At 55.6% G+C, this 18,308-nt stretch overlaps 8 protein-coding genes across 8 annotated transcripts in view, besides 4 other annotated features; 1 reads left to right on the top strand and 7 right to left on the bottom strand.

The window, feature by feature from the left end:
* EKO05_0000613 (Non-specific serine/threonine protein kinase) overlaps window positions 1-3,521 on the bottom strand; it is a gene marked incomplete at both ends in the record, with an annotated part of 3,886 nt that extends 365 nt beyond the window's left edge. Inside the window, 3 exons of the mRNA XM_059635466.1 lie at window positions 1-1,884; window positions 1,931-2,471; window positions 2,553-3,521. The exon at window positions 1-1,884 is cut by the window's left edge and continues 365 nt beyond it. Coding sequence (XP_059491449.1) covers window positions 1-1,884; window positions 1,931-2,471; window positions 2,553-3,521 — 3,394 coding nt within the window. The remainder of the gene's footprint in view (window positions 1,885-1,930; window positions 2,472-2,552) is intronic.
* A 560-nt stretch (window positions 3,522-4,081) lies between these two features.
* EKO05_0000612 (CorA metal ion transporter) lies at window positions 4,082-6,613 on the bottom strand (the record flags this gene model as incomplete). The annotated part of the gene is made up of 2 exons (XM_059635465.1): window positions 4,082-4,355; window positions 4,407-6,613. The coding sequence occupies 2 exons, from the start codon at window positions 6,611-6,613 to the stop codon at window positions 4,082-4,084; spliced, it is 2,481 nt and encodes an 826-aa protein (XP_059491448.1).
* Window positions 5,610-5,626: a tandem repeat.
* Window positions 6,098-6,128: a tandem repeat.
* Window positions 6,614-6,744: 131 nt separating the features above from the next.
* Window positions 6,745-6,789: a tandem repeat.
* A 445-nt stretch (window positions 6,790-7,234) lies between these two features.
* EKO05_0000611 (uncharacterized protein) lies at window positions 7,235-8,866 on the bottom strand (the record flags this gene model as incomplete). The annotated part of the gene is made up of 3 exons (XM_038936718.2): window positions 7,235-7,842; window positions 7,894-8,616; window positions 8,662-8,866. 3 exons carry the CDS (start codon window positions 8,864-8,866, stop codon window positions 7,235-7,237), a joined length of 1,536 nt encoding a protein of 511 aa, XP_038803152.2.
* A 601-nt stretch (window positions 8,867-9,467) lies between these two features.
* Window positions 9,468-10,523, bottom strand: EKO05_0000610 (uncharacterized protein; the record flags this gene model as incomplete). Its single annotated transcript, XM_038936407.1, has 2 exons — window positions 9,468-10,312; window positions 10,379-10,523. 2 exons carry the CDS (start codon window positions 10,521-10,523, stop codon window positions 9,468-9,470), a joined length of 990 nt encoding a protein of 329 aa, XP_038803151.1.
* A 588-nt stretch (window positions 10,524-11,111) lies between these two features.
* Window positions 11,112-13,302, bottom strand: EKO05_0000609 (uncharacterized protein; the record flags this gene model as incomplete). The annotated part of the gene is made up of 2 exons (XM_038936852.1): window positions 11,112-13,083; window positions 13,139-13,302. The coding sequence occupies 2 exons, from the start codon at window positions 13,300-13,302 to the stop codon at window positions 11,112-11,114; spliced, it is 2,136 nt and encodes a 711-aa protein (XP_038803150.1).
* A 507-nt stretch (window positions 13,303-13,809) lies between these two features.
* EKO05_0000608 (uncharacterized protein) lies at window positions 13,810-14,599 on the top strand (the record flags this gene model as incomplete). Its single annotated transcript, XM_038936637.1, has 2 exons — window positions 13,810-14,036; window positions 14,287-14,599. The coding sequence occupies 2 exons, from the start codon at window positions 13,810-13,812 to the stop codon at window positions 14,597-14,599; spliced, it is 540 nt and encodes a 179-aa protein (XP_038803149.1).
* A 411-nt stretch (window positions 14,600-15,010) lies between these two features.
* Window positions 15,011-16,143, bottom strand: EKO05_0000607 (uncharacterized protein; the record flags this gene model as incomplete). The annotated part of the gene is made up of 3 exons (XM_038936478.1): window positions 15,011-15,243; window positions 15,294-15,694; window positions 15,782-16,143. The coding sequence occupies 3 exons, from the start codon at window positions 16,141-16,143 to the stop codon at window positions 15,011-15,013; spliced, it is 996 nt and encodes a 331-aa protein (XP_038803148.1).
* Window positions 15,250-15,284: a tandem repeat.
* A 762-nt stretch (window positions 16,144-16,905) lies between the features above and the next one.
* Window positions 16,906-18,012, bottom strand: EKO05_0000606 (uncharacterized protein; the record flags this gene model as incomplete). Its single annotated transcript, XM_038936987.2, has 3 exons — window positions 16,906-17,373; window positions 17,423-17,713; window positions 17,773-18,012. 3 exons carry the CDS (start codon window positions 18,010-18,012, stop codon window positions 16,906-16,908), a joined length of 999 nt encoding a protein of 332 aa, XP_038803147.2.
* Window positions 18,013-18,308: the final 296 nt, after the last annotated feature.

The raw sequence follows: 18,308 nt of genomic DNA, 5'->3' as shown, positions 1-18,308 counted from the left end.
GCAGCTCGCGCATCTCGGCGCAGTCGGCTTCGGTCGTGGGCCAGTCGGCGATGAACTGCACGTCTGGCTTGAACGCTTTCATGTCGATGCCGCGGCCAAAGTCGATAAGGGAGATGCCCTTGGACGCCCAGCCGTCACGGCCGTCGCGTTGGTACACCGAGTCCCATTCGCCCTTCTGCAGGGCATCAAAGCGAACGAGGATGTTGTCTGCTTTGAGATCGCCGTGAATGATGCCTTTGGCGTGGAGCGCTTCCACGGTGCGGAAGAGTTCTATGGTGAAGAACATGGCTAGCTGTTCGTCCATGACCCCGTTCTCGGCTCGCGCGATGTTGACAAGATCCAGAAGGGTGCCTTGGTCACGGAACTCCTCAACAAGGTAACACTCGTCTCTGAAGACGTGCATTTCATAGGCGTGGACAATCGACTCAGACGCTCGGCATACACCGAGGCGGCGCTTTGCTTGTCGCATGATGTAGAACTCCCACGGCGTGGGAGGGTCCTCCATCTTCAGGGCTTCGAGAGGCTGGCGCTTGAGTCCGAACTCGCCCTTGCCCATCTGCACAGGTGCGTTCTCGTCCTGCCCTTCATCATTCAGTTTGCTTTCGATGAGATACACGGGCGCAAACGCTCCCTTGCCAAGCTCCCTCTTGATGGTGAAGGTCCGATCTGATCCTTCAAACTGGAGCTTAGGTGGCGCAGCCAAGTTTGTCATCGTCTTGTCCTGAGCGTTGTTCTTCATCTTCGACACCGCCTTCGTGTATTTTCGAATCTCAAGACCCTTTCCACTAACTGCCTCCGTATCCGCAAAGTATCCATCATAGCTGTCGAGTGGTGGCTGGATCTCTTGTAAAATGGTGTTGCGAATAACCTCGTCGACCGGGTTGCACTGTGTATCCTTGATGATGGGCCCTGTTGGTTTCGGATCTCTGAATACAGCTGGCTTTGCCGCCAATGGCTTTCGCTGCCGTTCCTCGACAGGTTCACTCATCGTTGGCTTCGATTCTCGAAGGGACAGCTTCGTGATCTTGCCTGGGCCATCAATAGCTTGGCTGAGGAGATCCTGATAGGGGCTGCTGCCAGGCTCACCATCATCTTCGTCCTCGAATATGATTAGATCGCCCTTCGATCGTGACGGCGTCTTTGCGTTCAGTTGTTCCTTCTGAGCGTAAGCAGTTGCAAAACCCAGTGATGATTCAGTCTTCTCAACAATTGGGGTCATGAAGGGCAGGCGGTTGTTCGCGGCCTGCACGGGATCTCGGTACGGCCTCATGGGGTAGTCGTGGTCTTCTGGAGGAATGGGGAGGAAGCGAGTAGGCAGTGACGCTGGTGCGTTTGGTGATGTAGGGGTGGTCACCTCAGGCTCATTCTGCTCTTCTGTATGGACCAGTGGATGCGACACTTCTTCAAAAGACTCGTCTGCTGAATTTTCAGAGCCGTCGTCAGAGTGGGCATCATCCTTGTCGTCGTCCTCGTCACTTGCTTTTGCCGCGTCTTTACTCTCGGTGAGATCAGACCAAGCTGAGACACTTCCAACATCGGTGTTGTCGATTTCAGTGTTGTCGGCCTCGCTGCCATCGTCGGAATCGTTGTCACCTATTACCGTCCCTAGGGTGAAGTCCCCACCAACCGTGGTCTCGTCGCCAAACTCGCTGCGTGTCGCTGTGCTCTCTGCACCACTTGTGTAGTCACTCTCATCGTCGTCACTGCTGATCTCTTCACTTTGGGGCTCTGCAGCCTCCTCCTCGGATTTCTTGAGCGGCTGGTTAAAAATCTCGTAGATGTCATCCATCGCCTCCTTTGTGTGAAGAGTCATAGTCGCCTCTCGACCGCTCTTTTTTCGGCGAACCTTTGACTTTTTTGATGGAGAATCCAGCTTGGCTTGAACTAATACACGTTAGAAAGACTCGCATGACGCTCTTACAGTACTCACTCGTTTGTGTCTCTCCACTGATCTCCTTGACGTCTAGGACTTGGATCTTTCGGGTACGATTCGCGCGCTCTTCCTTCCGTGCCTTCTTTGCTGCCCTTGCCTTCTCAACGTCCGCTTGCGAAGGCGGTCTGTTTTCGTCGTCATCAGCCAACACGCCATCTTCCCCACCTTTGAGAGGTACAGTCTGCGGCTTCGGAGGTTTTTGAGCGTCTTGCTTGGGCGCTAGAGGCTCTTGCTTTGGTGCCAAAGGTGCGGGCTTAGGCTTAGGCGGCTGTGCAGCAGCAGCCTCTTCAGCGAGTTTCCTGGCCTGCTCTTGTTCTTCGCGACGAATGGCCGCCCAATCGCGGTCGAGCCAGCCTCTGTGTCTAGCACGTAGCTCTTCGAATGAAAACTCTACTGACATTGGATCTTCATGGTTGGGGTATACTTGTTCCAAGTCAACAAATACGACCTCGACTCTGCCTGTCTTTGGGTTGACAGCTTGTAGCTGTTCACGTAGTGGGTGGGATTTGCATGTCTCGTCTTCAAGATATGATTTGGTCTGAATACATAGGGCAAACGCCAACCAATTAGTCCTGTGATCGTAAATATTTGAAGAGGGACATGCAGGCAGTGAACTCACCTCATCCTTGAAAATCATCATCTTGCCCGCGCCTTTGTTGGTCTTTCCACCCTTCAGTGTTTCACCAGCCCAAGGTCGAGCTTCCTGCGCGTTCTCCTTCTTGCGGTCTGCCACTGTTCCAATGCTGTCCCAGCCTTTGCCGCTTCCACTCGAGCTTGTCCTTGCTGGCTCGCCCTCGTCCGAGAAGATGGCCATCTTTGGCTTGCCAGATTTTGGCTTGGCTGCCTTGGGCTGGCTCTGCGCCTGCGGTTCAGGCGATGCAGGGGCGAATGGGTCGACCTTTGCCGCCAGAGCCGGTCGAATAGCGGGCAAGGCAGGGCTCGAAGGTTCGGGAACGTCCTGCGGCCGGCTTTCGAGGCGATGCTGGAATTCGCCGTATTTGCGGACCAGGCGCTCAGTTGGCCGTGCCTCGCGCTCAATGCCCATGTTGTAGATCTCCTCGGCCTGCGAGAAGCGCCCGGCTCCCTCCAGCCAGGCTGCAAACTCCTCATAGTACAGCGCCAGTCCATCGCCAATGCTGTGTCGCGCAAGGAACCTGAAAACCTCCTGCGGTGTGTCGGAGAAGAGTCTGATGTAGTGCAGCCAGAGCTTCAGATAGCGGGGGTCGTTCTTGTAGTGTGTGGACGACTGGAAGGCTTTTGTCGCGCGCTCGAGGAGTGGACACAGCTGTGACTGCTTGTCGTTCTGCGCAGAGGGGTACGCATCCAGAGTCCACTTGACGTATCGGTCGTAGATGTCGAGCGGGTCGTCGGAGTCGTCGATGTTCATGAGTTCCTTTTCAAACTCGAGCCGCGTAGCACTATGCGCATCTTGTGACTGCAGTGGCGACGGTGCGTGTCCTGGCTTTGCCCCCAGGGGCGGTGTGTAAAGCTGTGCGAGTGCTCTAGCAGAGCGGCCGCTGGGAATGGCCTGAATGTTTTCCTTCGAGTTTTCGATGACCTCGAAGTCGACAATGTCGTCGGAGCCCATGACGCCGGTGGGTATCTCAAGAAAAGAAAGAATCCAAAAACCAATACACAGAAAAGCCCCAGTGCCTTACCGGGTGTCGTTATCGTCGTGGCAGAAAGTTGCGCGTGTATCGAGGGTCTGCGGGGCTCTTGTGTTGCACCGCACCTCGTCCGCGCTTTTCCCCATTAGGAGCGTTGCTAGGGGCAACAGCAATTACCACATCAGCCTTGCGGTCACCAATATGCGTCAACACCTCCTGAGTATAGCGCTTGGAGCGAGGATGAACAGATGCTCCGCCCTGGTAATGATAAGTGCGCTTATCGGGAGTAAATTCTTAGTCTCAAAACAGACAGTGCAGTTCAGTAGTGAGAGGAGTAACAATCAACAATCAAACTGAAATTCGGTATCAACAGCGTATCCAACCTCGGATGGATGTAACAACACTCAACGCCAGGCGTCATCGCCGCATGTGTATCCGAACCCATTTCCTTTCAAAGCAACAGCCCCACGATAATTAACGATGCGTGTTTCCAACCGCCAACGCCAAATGCACATCCCAAAGCTTACTCACGCGATACGGATCAGACAATACCATACACCCTCTTTGCGATCATATAACAAAGCAGACCGAAGCCAAGAAGACCTCCGGTAATGCCAAAGAACCAGTTGAGATTTTCGACATCCTGGCCAGGAACGATACAGTTCATACCCCAGATACCGGTGACGACGTTCATAGGCAGAACAATGGTACCCAGAACGGTCAGCTTGCCGAGGATATCTGATGTCTGTTCTTGGCGCTCGTTCATGCGGATGTTGATCTGCGCAAGGTAGTTGCTGTGCGCGCGAGACAGAAGGCTGTAGTGACGATTAGCAAAGCTCTGGCAAATCTGAACGATAAAGACTTACTTCTCGTAATGACTCAGGTTGCCCGTCATGGTGACGATGTGATCCTGGATATCGCCCAGGTACATGCCGATCTCGTTACGAGGCGCAATGTCCCAGTGCTCGTTACACCGCTTTGCGAAGCCCTTGATGACATCGGCCTTGTTACCCAGCAGACGGTACAGACTCATAACCTTCTTCCTGCACTCGCCGACACGACGCAGCATATCACGCCCACTCCTCTCCTTGCTTTGCTTCTCATCGTACTCGTCTGAATCAGAATTGTCCTCATCGTCGGCGTTGTGGAGGCGCAGGATAGCTTCATCAATGTCGTCAACTTCCTCCTCGATGCTCTGGATCATGGGCGCGTATGCGTCGGTGATGTCGTCAATCATGGCATATGAGATCCAATCAGGCGAGAGTACCAGGTAATCGGACAACTGTCGAATGCGACGGCGTACATTGGCCGGGTGTGGCGTCATGGAGAAGTGGAAACTGATCACACCTTCTCGGAAGACCACAATGTACAGGTTGACAGGCTCCAGGTAGTCCTCGCTGCTTTGATCTTGTTCAAAGGTACGGTAGTTGATGAAGTAATAGTGCTTGAACAGCTCCACCTTTTCACGCTGCTCCTGCATCAAGATATCTTCAGACGTCAGTGGGTGGATGCCAAAGGTCTTCGAGATGACCTTCATCTCCGTCTCGGTGGGCGACATGACATCAAGCCACCACGCCGGTCGTGGGCCATAACGCTTCTGTTGGCCGTCACCCTTGGCTTTGGGCTCTTCGGCTTGTAGGCGCGGGGTGCTCGTACGCGTCTGTTCACCAGAGGACACCTTGTCGTTTGTGTTGGACGGGGACCGTGTCGTGGTCGTGGAGTTGCCATTCGTGTTTGCGCTTGCGCGCGGCATGTCCTCCGCGTCCGAATCGTCGTCACTGCTGTCTTCAATGATGACGGGTTCCGGCACAAAAAGGTCTCTGAAGGACTGTCCAGGTTGCAGGAGCTCACTGATAGTCTGGCTATGGATGGTGTTGTCAAACGTCTCGTTGAAGTAGGTGAAGCGGAACGGAGCATCGTCGGCCTCGCGGTGCCAGTTGCGCTGGCGTGGGCGCAGTCGGCCGTCGACCATGAGCGGTTCGCTGACTTTGCGGAGACGAATGCCCTCCATGGTTCGCTGCTCCTTCTCTTCGTGCGACCAGGATGCCAGCACGTCAAGATCAGGCCAACGGCGGCGGCGGCGGCGACTGGTAGGCTCTCCTGTGGGGTCGTTGAGGTAGTCTTGCTGCCCCAGCTCGGACATGGCGTCGTGCGGGAAGCACACATCGTCGTCTGCGGCGAAAGACTGGGTCATACGGCGGTGGAAGTCGCCCTGCTTAGGAGAGCCTGGGTTGGATCCTCCACTTGGCTCGTCAATGTCGATCAGAGCATCGCGAGATCTGCCTGGGTCAGGAGAGTGCTCCAGGTCAATTGGAAGCGCAACGTCGTCAAGGCCAGGGTTGGCCTCGAACACAGGGCTTGCAGGCACAGAGGGCGGGTTGTTGACATCGTAGCCGTCGTTGAGGTTGGACTGCGAGTGATGACCGAACATGGCAGGGCGCTGCTTGCCGCTTGCTGTGCTGGTCCTCCTCTTCTTGGGCGTCACGCCTGGCGCGCCTGTACCGTAGTTGTTCCCCTTCCTGTTGTCTCGAGGAGAGCCCATCATCAAGGGAGTTCGGTCGTCGGCGTCATCGGCGTCGTCGTGGTCGCTGTAGCTGGCCACGGGCGTGTGCGAGAGCCTCGACTTGCCGTACGAAGAGGGCACATTGAGACGGCCGGGCGAGTTGTTGAGCTGCTGGCTTGCTCGTGGCGCATACATGGAGGTAGCGGGTATGCTCTGTCGGCGCGTCCTTGCGGGCTGGTGGTCGCGGTGGTCGAGGAGCGCCTCGCTCTCCAGGCTGGTGGTGCTGAGGTTGCGTGAGAGCCCGTAGAAGCTGGTGCTGCCCCGAGAGTTGCCATGGCCGGCAATGTCCTCGAGCGATGGGCGGTCATTGCTGGCGTCGCCGTGGCCCATGTCTGCCGTCGCGGCGAACGACTGGCGACGGTTGCGCCTCTTCTTGCCGCCGCGGTGCGTCTTCTTCTTCTTCCCGACTGCAGACGAGGAGCCCGCCGCCTGCTGCTGCGAGGTGGACGCACCGCCAGACACGGCGATCAGTGGCGTGGGCCCGGCCGGGCGCGGTGGATCACTCGCCATTGCGGATGGAGTGCGAGGGTAACCAGGCTGGCGGCCGTGTGGGCTGCACTCTTCAGCTGCGGTGCTGCGGTGCTGCGGTTTTGCGGCGCGGTGTCCAGGGCACGTAATGGACGGCGCTCGGTGGTGAAGAGGAGAAGTGGAGAAGTGGAGAAGTTGAGAAGTTGAGAAATTGAGAAATTGCCAGTGTCGCTCAGACGGGCCTGGAGCTCCTCGCACCCAAGACGGATGACGAAATGTCCTTGGTCCATGCACCGGAAGCGCTTGTTGGGGTTTGGCCTGCCGCTCCACGCGGGAACCATGGTTTTGCGCCCGGCTCGATGATTTCCGCTCCTCCAAGGGCGCGGCCGTCGTCGTTGTCGCGTCACATGATGCTGGTGGTGGTCGTTGGAAGCGTGTGTCTTGCTCTGGAAGGAAGGCACTCTGCAAGTCCACCCACGTCTCGGTCCGCCCAAAGCAGGAGGCTTTGCTTGGTCTCGTGAGGTCCTTCCGTGTTGAGACTGCACTAGCGCGAACGCAAGCTTGAGGTGGGAGCTCCACTTCGCCTCGACTTCGATCCAATGCACGAGAATTTGACGTGGTGTGTGCAAGTCTACGAAAACTCTGTAATGTCTGAGATCACGGCTACAGTACATGCCTGAACAGCGGCCCGTAGTTCTCCACGGCAACCTCCTCACCCTCGCCCTCCCCTCTGGCAGCAGCCTCCTGCATGGCCAGTCTTTGCTGCCCCACGGTTCCATACTTCTGATCGAGCTTCTTGTTCTCCCAAACGAACAAGGTCCTCAGCGTTAGCGCCAGGAAACAGCAGAAGAACAGGAACGCCGCACACACCGACTGGCCCTTGACGTAGTACGGCCCTTCACTCTTTGGATACATCCGCGTACCGAGGACAGGGCCGCACTGTCCAATCACATTCAAGATGACAATACCAGCTCCTCTTCGGGTGTCTGAGCCCTGATTGTTCATCACCCACGGTAGGATGTTGCCAATCGCGGGGAAGATGCCTGCTGCAGCCAGGAAAATGCCGAAGTATCTGGCGCCAACAGAGTGTGATGTGGCCAGGATGATGTATCCAATGCCGCCAATCGCTGTGAGCGAAGCCACCATGAGCCCGCGCTGCTGAGTGCGGTCTGCCACGTATGTTGTTGCAATAACGGTCAGGAAGGAGACGAAGAAGGGCGGCGCTGTTAGACCCTGCGCGTGGACGCTGCTGAAGCCCATCTCCTTCAAGACTGTAGGGACTGTCAGCCTTGGTCGATACACATGCAAACAAGACTACTCACTGGTTGGTAAGAAAACCGGCAGCGATGAGAAGCCGACGTTGCAAGAAAAGTACATCAGGCCTAGGATCCAGCCTTTGGGATCCGCAAGACCTGTGGAAAATTCGCGGATGTTGATGGCACCCAAACGAGTCGCCGCACCAGCCTGTCTGACGCCTCTTGCTCGAGCAACTTCCTTCTCCTCTTCGTTCAAGAACCTCGCTTTCTCGGGGCTGTCAGGCAGGAAGAAAAAGGCAACGACCGCCATCACCACGGTCGGCAAACCCTCCACCAAGAACAGCACCCTCCACTTCGCCAGGGCAGGCTTGCCGCTCGTAATCGCATACGCAAGAGCACCAGAAAAAGTATTCGCCAGCGGTGCCGCCGACAAAAACAGCCCAGATCGTAGCCCCAACTCACTCCTCAGGTAGAAGAATGACAGCAGGAATGGTATTCCAGGTCCATACGCAACTTCCGAAGCACCCATGATAAACCGCAGTGCCATCATCGCGCCCCACGAGTTCGCGGCTGCTTGAACGGTCGAGACCAATCCCCATGTGAAGACACAGAACGCCGCCCAATAGTGCGGAGGCACGACCTTCCACATGATGGCTGAAAACCCGAAGACGATGTAGGAGATGTAGAAGATGGTGAGGAGCCAGTCGTAATGGCCGTCTTGGAAGTCGAGGTCGACTTCCATGCCGGCAATGCGCGCATTGCCGATGTTGGAGCGGTCGAGGAAAGCGACTTGACATGTTAGCTGGGGAACGCTCGTGTTTTTTGTGAACTTACGCAAGTACAGCGCTGATACCAGCGGAATTAAATTCCTATCCAGTTTCCGACGCACCCGCTTCTCCATCTCTGGATCAATGCTCGCTGCGCTTGCCGTTGCTTGTGCAGTGCCATCTTCGATCTTCGAAGGCGCGACACTTTTCTCATTGTCTTGCTCGGACGCACTCGCTGGTGGCGTATCCGCGTCCCTGGAGAACTTAGTCATTGCGTGCAGCGCTTGACAACGTCCCCGGATCGCTGCGGGGAATTCTGGGGCTATAAGCAATCCCAAGACTTTCACAAGACTTCTGTGCTAAGGCTTAACTTCCAGCGAGTCAATTGCCGCGCTGCTTTGCTGCGTCAACCTGCATGCGCTCGCTCATGATCAGCATATACAATCGCCCGTTGTGGTTAGACTCCAGAGCTCCATATGAGATGGTGCGGGGAATAGTTCTCTACTATGTATATCTCCGTGGAGCTGCCGATGCCGGCTCTTGGATTGGATGTTGAACCTCGATATCGATGTCGAAGGACATGGTTGATGCAAGGACACGCAGAAACTCTGTTCATTCCACCACAGATGTGCCGAAGCTGATCAAGCAGTCGCCTCGCAGTGTCACGTAGAACAACCACGCTCTGTACTCTGGTAAACGATGATATCGCAACCGCAAGGGTATTGTGGTAAGATTATCATTTTGTACCATGGTAGCTCCTTTACAGCACAGTATACAACCCCTTCGAATCCGCTCAAACGCCGTCAATATAACCAATCCAAGCCTTCTATCATACACGTGTGCACTATTCGGTCCGTCGCTATCTCAAACCCCTCAAAACGATCCAATATGTGTCATCTTCTGCCCCGGCGCAACCTGACTGCCCAGCGTCTGCGCAGGCTTGTACGTCCTCCTCACCGGCGTCTTGCTACCCTGGCCAGGCAGCGTGTTGGTCCCGGGGTACGGCTTGGGTTCACTTGAGATCGACGCAGGGGGCGTGAAGGGCTTACCCATGCCTGGCTTGACGGCCGCTTTCTTCGCCGTGGGGTACGGGTTCGTGTAGCTTGAACCTGCGGAGGTGCTGTCGTACGGCTTGGGCATACCCTGAGGTACTGCTTTCTGCGCGTTGGAACCGATGCTGGTGATGGGTTTGGAGGAGCCGTTTACGATTCCGCCGACGCCCTGTGTCGCGTTATTGACGACTCCGCCAAGGGGTTTGGATCCTCTGCTGATAGCTCCGCCGGCGGTTTTGGTTGCACCTCCAGCAATGCCGTTCACGCCCTTGGATGTTCCGCGAACGACTCCGTTGACGCCTCGCGTAGCTCCGCCGGTGACACCACCGATAGCCTTGGTGGCTCCGCCTGTCACGCCTCCTGCGGTCTTCGTTGCTGTTCCTGTCACACCTCCAACAGTCCTCGTTGCTCCTCCCGCAACACCTCCAACTGCCTTTTTCGCACCACCCACTGTCTTCTTCGCGCCGAGAGGCACGTTGCTCGTCGGCCCAGCAATCGACCTCCCGCCCGCAACAGAGCCAGACGGCCTCGTATTCGCAGGCATCGAGTTACTACGCTTCACCATCGGCTTGCGCGCCGTAGAAGGCAGCGCCTTGGACGCCGACGAGGGCTGGTACGTCTGGCCCGAGAGCTTAGATCCGTATCCCGTCGCCGTCTTCTCAATGCCTAGAAACCCTCGTCAGTCTGCTGTTCTGATTCCACAAGCAGGTGGGTGAAGTCGCTAAGACGTACCGTTTCCTACGCTCCGGCCCCCACCTTCAATCATGTCGCCTGCTTTGATCAAGGCATTGCCTGCGTATTCACCGCCTGTCTTCTTCGCCGCGTCGACAAATCCCTCAACTGAGTTCCAGAGGATGTTCTGAATGAAGCCCGCCATGTCGAATTGTTTCCGTTTCCGTTATCGTTGTGATGCTATCTCTGTTCAAGTTGCTGGGAATTCAATCGTGTCTGCTCAATCAAATAAGCAAGAGATCCCAACACCAAAAATTAGCAATTGATGGTTTGATGAGTTCCGTCACAGTCGAATGCAGGTCTGGTAATTCGAGACTCGCAAATGACCCTTTGATGACACCCGCTTTGCGCCACATGCCCCTTCTGACCCTGTTTCCAGAGACTAGGATCCCCGTTGTCCGCCCCCGCGATGACGTATCTGTGGCACGGCAAGTTGCAGGGGTCTCGCGGCCGGGCCTTGCTTTAAGCAAGGGGCAGGGTGATCATTTCTGGGTGCGTCTCCGCTGGCTGTGTAAGTGGCTGGTGGTGTTTGCAGCCGTCTCTGGTGATGTGATGTGGTTGTATGACGCCACGTGCAGACGGAAGTGAAGCTCTGCGGGTTATGTTTGTGAGTTAGAGAGGGAGTGATGTACTTGGGTGTATTTCGTGGGAATGCTACGTATGAGGGTATCCAACGCCTGAGCAAAGATGCTCTGTTTCCAACGCCGAATCCAAAAACAATCATATAATACATTTATTTAGCCAACTTCGCTGGGACTTTGGCCTGTGAAGTCGATGACTTTGCAGCAAACTTTGTCGGCCCTGGCGTGGCCAGCTTCTTCGGAGCACTTGCCGTACCGTTGAGCTTCGACGGTGCCTTTGCAGGAGTAGCTGCAGGCTTCTTAGCTGCAGGTTTCGGTGCTGGACTCGACTTCGCGGATGCTGGTTTCTTCGCAACTTCGATCTCGCCGCTGGATGTGACTTTGATGGGTATACCCGATGCGGTCATGATTGTGTCGCCCTTCTTTTCCTGCGCCTTTTCGACATCTTTCTTCCCGATTTGGAGGATGAGGCCGTTTGCCGTCTTGATTGTGGTGGCGCCTGTCTTCTTCGCATCTTCTACAGCTGGCGCTGGGACTTTGATTGATACTCCAGATGCTAGTGTGATCTCCTTCATGGGTCCTGTCGGTGGTGTGGGCTTGGGTTTCGCGGCTGCTTTAGGTTTAATGGGTGCAGCTTTCGGCTTCGCAGGTCCAGAAGTCGCTGGCTTTGGTTTTGTAGTAGCGCCAGCTGGTTTACGGGCGGACGAAGGAGTAACTACTGCACTCCTCGCTCGTGTAGGTACTGCTGTGGGCGTCGCGAGCGTTCTGGTCGGCGCTTGGGGCAACGCCGTGCTGGCCCGTCTCATTCCGCCTGGCATCACTGCGCCGCTCTTGATGGCTGTCTCTTTGACCAGCTTAGCTAGATTTTCCTGGGTCAGTGCCGCTATCTGCGGGACTTGTTGTGGATCTGCGGCCTGAGCTGCTCCCAGCTTCGCTGCCCCCTCGATCATCTTTTCCAGTTGATCTGGACTCGGAAGCCCTCCCATTTCTCCTCCACCGCCTAAGAGTGTCTTCATGTGCTGCTCGAAGAACTCTTTCCCGCCGGGTATGATATCAGCTGGATTGGCTCCGTATGCGACTGTCAGTGCCATCATGACACTGCTGATGGGAGCGAAAATCTTCACAAACTCATTCCAGTTTCCCGACTTGACTTCCGTCTCGATTTGAACTGCCGGCCTTGGAACGCTACGAATGCTCTGTGAGCCCTGCGAGCTGCGGTCACCCATATCAAGGTGATCCTTCCAGAAGTTCTCTGCGGGGAAGCGACTGTGCTTTTGGAAGTACTCGAGCATGTAGTCCTTCTCCCGCCATCGATTACGCAGCCACACTTCAAAGGCTTTCGTGTTTTGGATGGGAATATCGTTGATGTGGAAGCGTCGCCAGTGCATGTTGACTGACTTTGGTGGCCGGCCTTCGAAGAAAGTGGAGCGGAGCGTGAAGATGTCCTGACCGAATTGGCCAGGCGGCACGCCCTCGTATGCAATGGTGCAGTCATACAACCACTCTGTTGTGTCTTTGAGTTCGTTCAAACAGAACCTTAGACCTGTACTTCGCGGTAGAAGCTGATGCTTCATATCTTGCAGGTTGTTCTTCGCAGCCCATGCTTTGCTCTTCTCCCTGGTCGTGGCCGATAGATTCGTTCCTTCGGGAAAGATGATGAGCCACATAGGCTGAGTCGCGCTGTTGAGTCGTGCAAGCGCCTTCTTGAACCGGCGCTGGTCTTCTTCCCAATTTCTAGCCAGGAAGATGAAGTTGTAGAACTGCGCGCTCCAGCCAATTATGGGGATATTCCTGAGCGATTCCTTCAGGATGATGTAAATGAAGCCGTGCATGTTGTTGGTGTACGCAATCCACCAGATATACAGCCAGTCGGTGTATAGTTGATGGTTGGCCATCAGAACCATACGGTCAGCAAAATTGCACTGCAAGCTCCCATCTTTCTTCTGGATGAGCTGGCCAACCATACTTGAGTCTCCACTGACTCGGACCACGGTCGGCGCCCACCATTGCGTTAAACAGGTGATCAAGATCGCGAAACATTCTTTTGTATAGGCCATGTACCCTTCATAGAATTGCGGGTCGATCAGCTTCAACGGCGCTCCCAGGAATTGCGATGCGCTGATACTGTGCCGTTGTCAGCTCTACGTGTTGTCGAATCTCAGGAATTGAGATGTCGTACGCCAAAACTCCAGACAAGAACGTCGACGCCAGCGTAAACGCTCTCTCCGCCTGCGTCAACTCGCCATACTTCGGCGGCCCTGCAGGATGCGCAGCAATGTTGTCCTTCGACACGCGCAGCCCAGCGCCGAGGTCATCCTTCTTCTTCTTGATAGCCGGCGACATGTTCAAACGCAGACTTGGTCGCAGAAAGGTCGAGTCGGGAGCTCAGACGAACTTCGCCCGTCACCGAATGCGAACGTCTGGTTCAAGGGCCGAGGCGTCAGACGTCACGTCAGGCAGCGGTCGAGATCAAGTTGGAGGTTCCACACAAATGCTGATCGCATCCCGCTGCCACCCCTGTCCGTGCATTGCGATGACGTCGCTTGTGGCGCCGCCTCTTCCAACTTTACGGGGCTGGGTGCAAGATATCGTGGATCCCCGTTTCTTCATAGCTGTTCATTCATCTTGAGATATACCTCGAACTCGAATATCTGCATAACTCGAACATACCCACCCATCTGCATTGCAAGCCCGACTCTTTGATACCCAATCGCAAGGTTAGTATTCACTCAACCTGCATGCGGCTGCAGTATGCTCCGTCTATGCACGCGAGCAACTGTCAATCCCACTTCAATGTTAACAATATTCAGACACATACCGCACTCTCAACATCGCGTACCACTCATCAGAATGCCTGCATCAGTAGCCTCCGCGCCGGTGAACCGCACATCAACCAAGTCTGCCGCCTCGCGCCCCAAGAAGGCAGCCTCGACCGCAGGCAAGAAGACACAAAGCACTACCAACGGCGCATCGAACGGCATCCAGCAACACGCATCGCCCTACACCATCATGGCTTCCCGAATTGCAAACCGCGTCGCCGAGATGGCGGAGAACATGACCTTTGTTGAGCGCGACAGGTACGTTCGCCCCTTAGTCCCTTTTGTTTAGGTGTAGTGGCCGTTGAGATTCAACGTTGCGCTACCAACGTCCGCTTTGGATCAACATGTGCTCGCCCAGTGGATGAACCACTCCATTCCCTGATCAGTGCACACTCTGATATGCACCATCGCACTGCGTCGAGCGTCGAGCGTCGAGAAAGAACGTTGATATTCCGTTCAACTCGAGCACCCAACCATCTCTCACCCACCATGCTGACCCAACATCCAGGGCACCACCCCAGTCGGAGCAGAAGCAAGTTGAAAAGCCCGCGCCCGCGACCAAGAAGCCGCCCAGGAAGCTCGAAATGCGGCTGCCCAACTCGGGCGCCTCTCCCACCAACATCACCTTCAGCGCGCCGTTCCTCGACAACACACTCTCCAAGCTGCTGACGCTGCAGAACCGCATGCTGACTGTGTCCAACGACATTGCGGCGAGCGAGGACGTCGACGACAAGACCAAGCAGGAGCAGTTTGCGCAGAGCGCGGAGCTGAGCAGGATCATTGCGCTGATTTGTGCGGAGAAGGCTAGGCAGGGCGCCTAGATGGCGGTGATTTCAGTATTGACGGATAGCCGCGATGGATGAGAGCTATATGATGCTTCTGTTGTATGTAAGGCGTTGAGGCTTCGTTTGTTGGGTTGGGATAACACATTGATGTATGACTATGATATGAGCGACGAGTAATTGAAAAGTCTAAACGTTCCATTAATTCATTGCGTGCCGCTTGATTCAAAGTGCGTCGTCACTTGATGTACCATGCCGTACCTTCAACCTGTATGGACCTCCAGTCTTGTCGTTCAAGGACCCTCCCATCATTCACTCTTGTTCCACTGCTAACATCTGGTTAATCTTGCGCACTCACACTATGCCAGCACGAACTGTTATCACAACAATAGAAGTACCCTCCAGGGGTTACGTCAAGCACAAAACAAGGCAAAATCCATGTAACAAACTCTACCTCTTGGTCTTGGCTGCCAGCTCTTCTTGTTGTCGCATGGCAGCCCTTGCGCTCCGTGACCCACCCAGTTTCGGACCCTTGGGTTGGTCTTTTGCACCAGGCGGTAAGGCAGGTTTTCGCTGCTGCCGCTCCTCGATAGACTCGAAGTACTCAGTGCGAAAGCGCTCGACCATGTCGTCGTCAGTGCCAGCGAAGCGGGGGTTAACAGGTGCTTCGTCGAAGAACTCCACTGTAGGGGTGGGTGAGTGTGTGGGTGAGGAGGCTGGATGGCGGACATACGTTTTGCTTCGTGGAGGACTGCTTCGACCATCTGGTCGCGCCGTATGTCGTCGCTGGTTCTTCGCTTGGGGCCGCGCCGTGGTTTCCCATCTCTGCCCAGACGGACTTTGGGGGCTGGCATCTCGCCCTCCAGTTGCTTCCAGTCTTTGTGAGTGCGAGATGCCGCGTGTGAGCCTAAGTCCACCTCTTGTAGCTTTCCCTGGCCTGCAGCTACGCGACTATTGTGTTCGATGTTCTCGTCTTTCGTACTGCTTGCGGCTGTTGCCTGGGTGGCGCTCAAGGTGAAGGTGTGCTTAAGATCGGGCGCAATCGCAGCGACGGTCGACTGCAGGTGTCTGGGAATGGGCCAGCCATATTGGCGGTAGTTCTGTTCAGCCAGGCGAGCTTCTACGTACACCGTCCTGATAGATTAGCCTGTATTCACTGCCGTCTAATACTCGGAGTATCGCAACACAGAGAGTCTCAACCTATAGATCTGCTCCACTCACATCTGTTTGTCACTGCTATCCACCACCTGTCCGGTCTGCGCAATGAAGCGACTTGTGTACTGGCCTGGCCGCGGCGCTTCTGATTGAACGAGCTGAGTCTGGGGCGCTTCTGTTCTGCGTGCAACATCCTTGAGGCGGTCGCGAGGGCGCTTGCGATTCCGTATGATTTCCTTCAGATTAGGCACCGACTCATCCTCATCTTGCGCAGCTTCCGGCGCAATGGGTGGTGTCACAGCATCAGGCGATTGCGTGTCGAGCGATACCGTGACTTCGTCGTCCGTGCGAGCGCGTTTCGTGTGTGTGGTCTTGCGACGCTTGAAGCGGAAGCTGGGTGCTGCGTTGCCGTCGTCCGCTGTTGTCATGGTCAAGATGGGCGCGTAGTGGGTGGTGGATGAAGCGGTCGTTGGGTGAAGGACCGAGGCACGCGCACGGACTCGAAGGCGACGTCACTCCACCATGCTCATGTCTGAACTCGATCACAGTCGCGAATGCACGAAACGGTGTAAAGGTTTACTCAGACTAGCCAACTTGGTGTATTGGTAGTGCTGTAGCGTTGGTGGGAGACCTCTCTGTAACACACATCAGGATCCGAGAGACCCGATATTCCTTGACATATAACCTATCGCAAGTCCGAGCTTGTTCTGTCTGGGTACTACAACAATATATCCATCTTCAGGAACTACGAAGAATTTGGTGGGTAGCCACCACTGAACACACCAAACTACTCAAGACCGCCTCTAACATCTGGGTGCTACAACATCATCAGCATTTAATACATACACACCTCCCAGAAATAGGTGTTAAGGTCACCTGATGCAGTACTCGATAAACAAGACTCAAAACGACTGAGAGCGTTTTAAAAACCCAGAGCTGTGCCGAAGAGCATCTTAAAGCCACAAGCGGCCATCTCCAGGCAAAGCACTGTCTTTAGGGGAACGGGGGTCTCTGGTGAAGCAATGCAACAAGACATATCACCTATCTACCAACGTCGCTCTGCATGATCGGTATGGAGTGTTGATCTAAAAGGAAATGGTATTGAGTAATCTACAGAGCCATTGGGCGATCAGGTACCCAATGCAACGACTCGAGATCTTGAAGGAGACAATCGTACATATTTACAAAGCTCAGTCAAGAGCACCGTCCTTCCTCAGAGTCTCGTTGCCCCAGAACTCGCCCTTGAGCGCGGTCAAGCCACCAGCCGGCTCGCAGCTCTGCCTTCCGCTCAATGGGCCGGGAGAGGGCACCTTGACGTTGCCAGCAGCATATCCTCGTCCCTGGGAGTTGAGGGCGGTCTCGCCCTTGCTGCCCTGTTCGGCGCCGCTTCCGCCGGCGAGACCGGGACCACCAGGCTGTGCGCCAGTGGTCTCGGTAGCGTGCTTCAGAGCATTGAGCAGCGACTGTGTGGTCTCGTAGGTCAGGTCCTCGTAGAAGTCGTCGTTGATCTGGACCATAGGGGCGTTGGCGCAAGCACCAAGGCACTCGACCTCGGTCATGGTGAACAGGCCGTCCTTAGTGGTCTGGCCGTGGTGGATGCCGAGGGTGTCTTCGCAGGCCTTCATGACTGAGTCGCTGTTTCGGAGCATGCAGGGAGTCTGGGTATTGTCAGTTGGGGCTTCGATAGACTGCTGCTGAATGTCTTACCGTTGTGCAGACCTGCACGTGGTACTTGCCGACGGGGGTCCTGTTGTACATGGTGTAGAAGGTCGCGACCTCGTAGACACGCATGGGCGGCATCTCCAGTAACCGCGCAACCTCGTTCATGACGCTGATGCTGGTAAATCCGTGCTGTCGCTGGCCGAGATCGAGGAGCGGCATGACGGCGGCCTTCTTGTAGTTGGAGGGGTACCGCGAGACAATCTCCTTGATGAGCTGCTCGTTCTGGGCGCTGAACTTGAAGGGGATCGACGGGTTGTTCTCCGGGCTGTCGCGGTGCTGTGGGCTGCGTTAGCAGTGCCATTGACGTCTGCAGGGCCTTGTGAGGAGGTACGCACGACCATCAGACTGTCGCTCCGCGCCGGCTGGAAGATGCTGAAGGCGCGCCATTGGGGGCGCTGGACACGAAGAGCGCGCGAGGCGCTGCGGCAGGCAAAGGGTACCAGTTTCGAGGCCATTGCGGACGGTGGTGCGGGCGGGGCGGCGGGTTGGGGCGACAGCAGCTCCGAACGAACGTAGATGATGCTGTCGTTGGCCGTCGACAAGCTAAAAAGGTGCCCCGTCCGCTGACCAATCATAACGGAGCACTTGTAATCTCGCGCACTCTCGCCATCCTCACCTCTCACGTTCAGCATCAGGAATGCTGCGATGGGCAAAGACACCGTCACGTCAGCTCCACAAATAATACAGTTGCCTCTGGATGAGGACTGTTCAAAGAGGCCGTTCAAACACTACGCTTGAAGACCGTTATCTCAGCGATGCAGCCACCACCCCATACGCGAAACTTGCAATGCTGCCTCACGTCAATACTTGCGCGCACATGCTGCATGGTGCCGCGAAGCCTGCCTTTTCTCAACGCACTGGCAGCTCCGAT

Source organism: Ascochyta rabiei, chromosome 1 (assembly GCF_004011695.2).
Source record: "Ascochyta rabiei chromosome 1, complete sequence".
In the NCBI taxonomy this organism is placed as follows: Eukaryota; Fungi; Ascomycota; class Dothideomycetes; order Pleosporales; family Didymellaceae; genus Ascochyta; species Ascochyta rabiei.
This window is presented reverse-complemented; position numbering and strand designations above follow the sequence as displayed.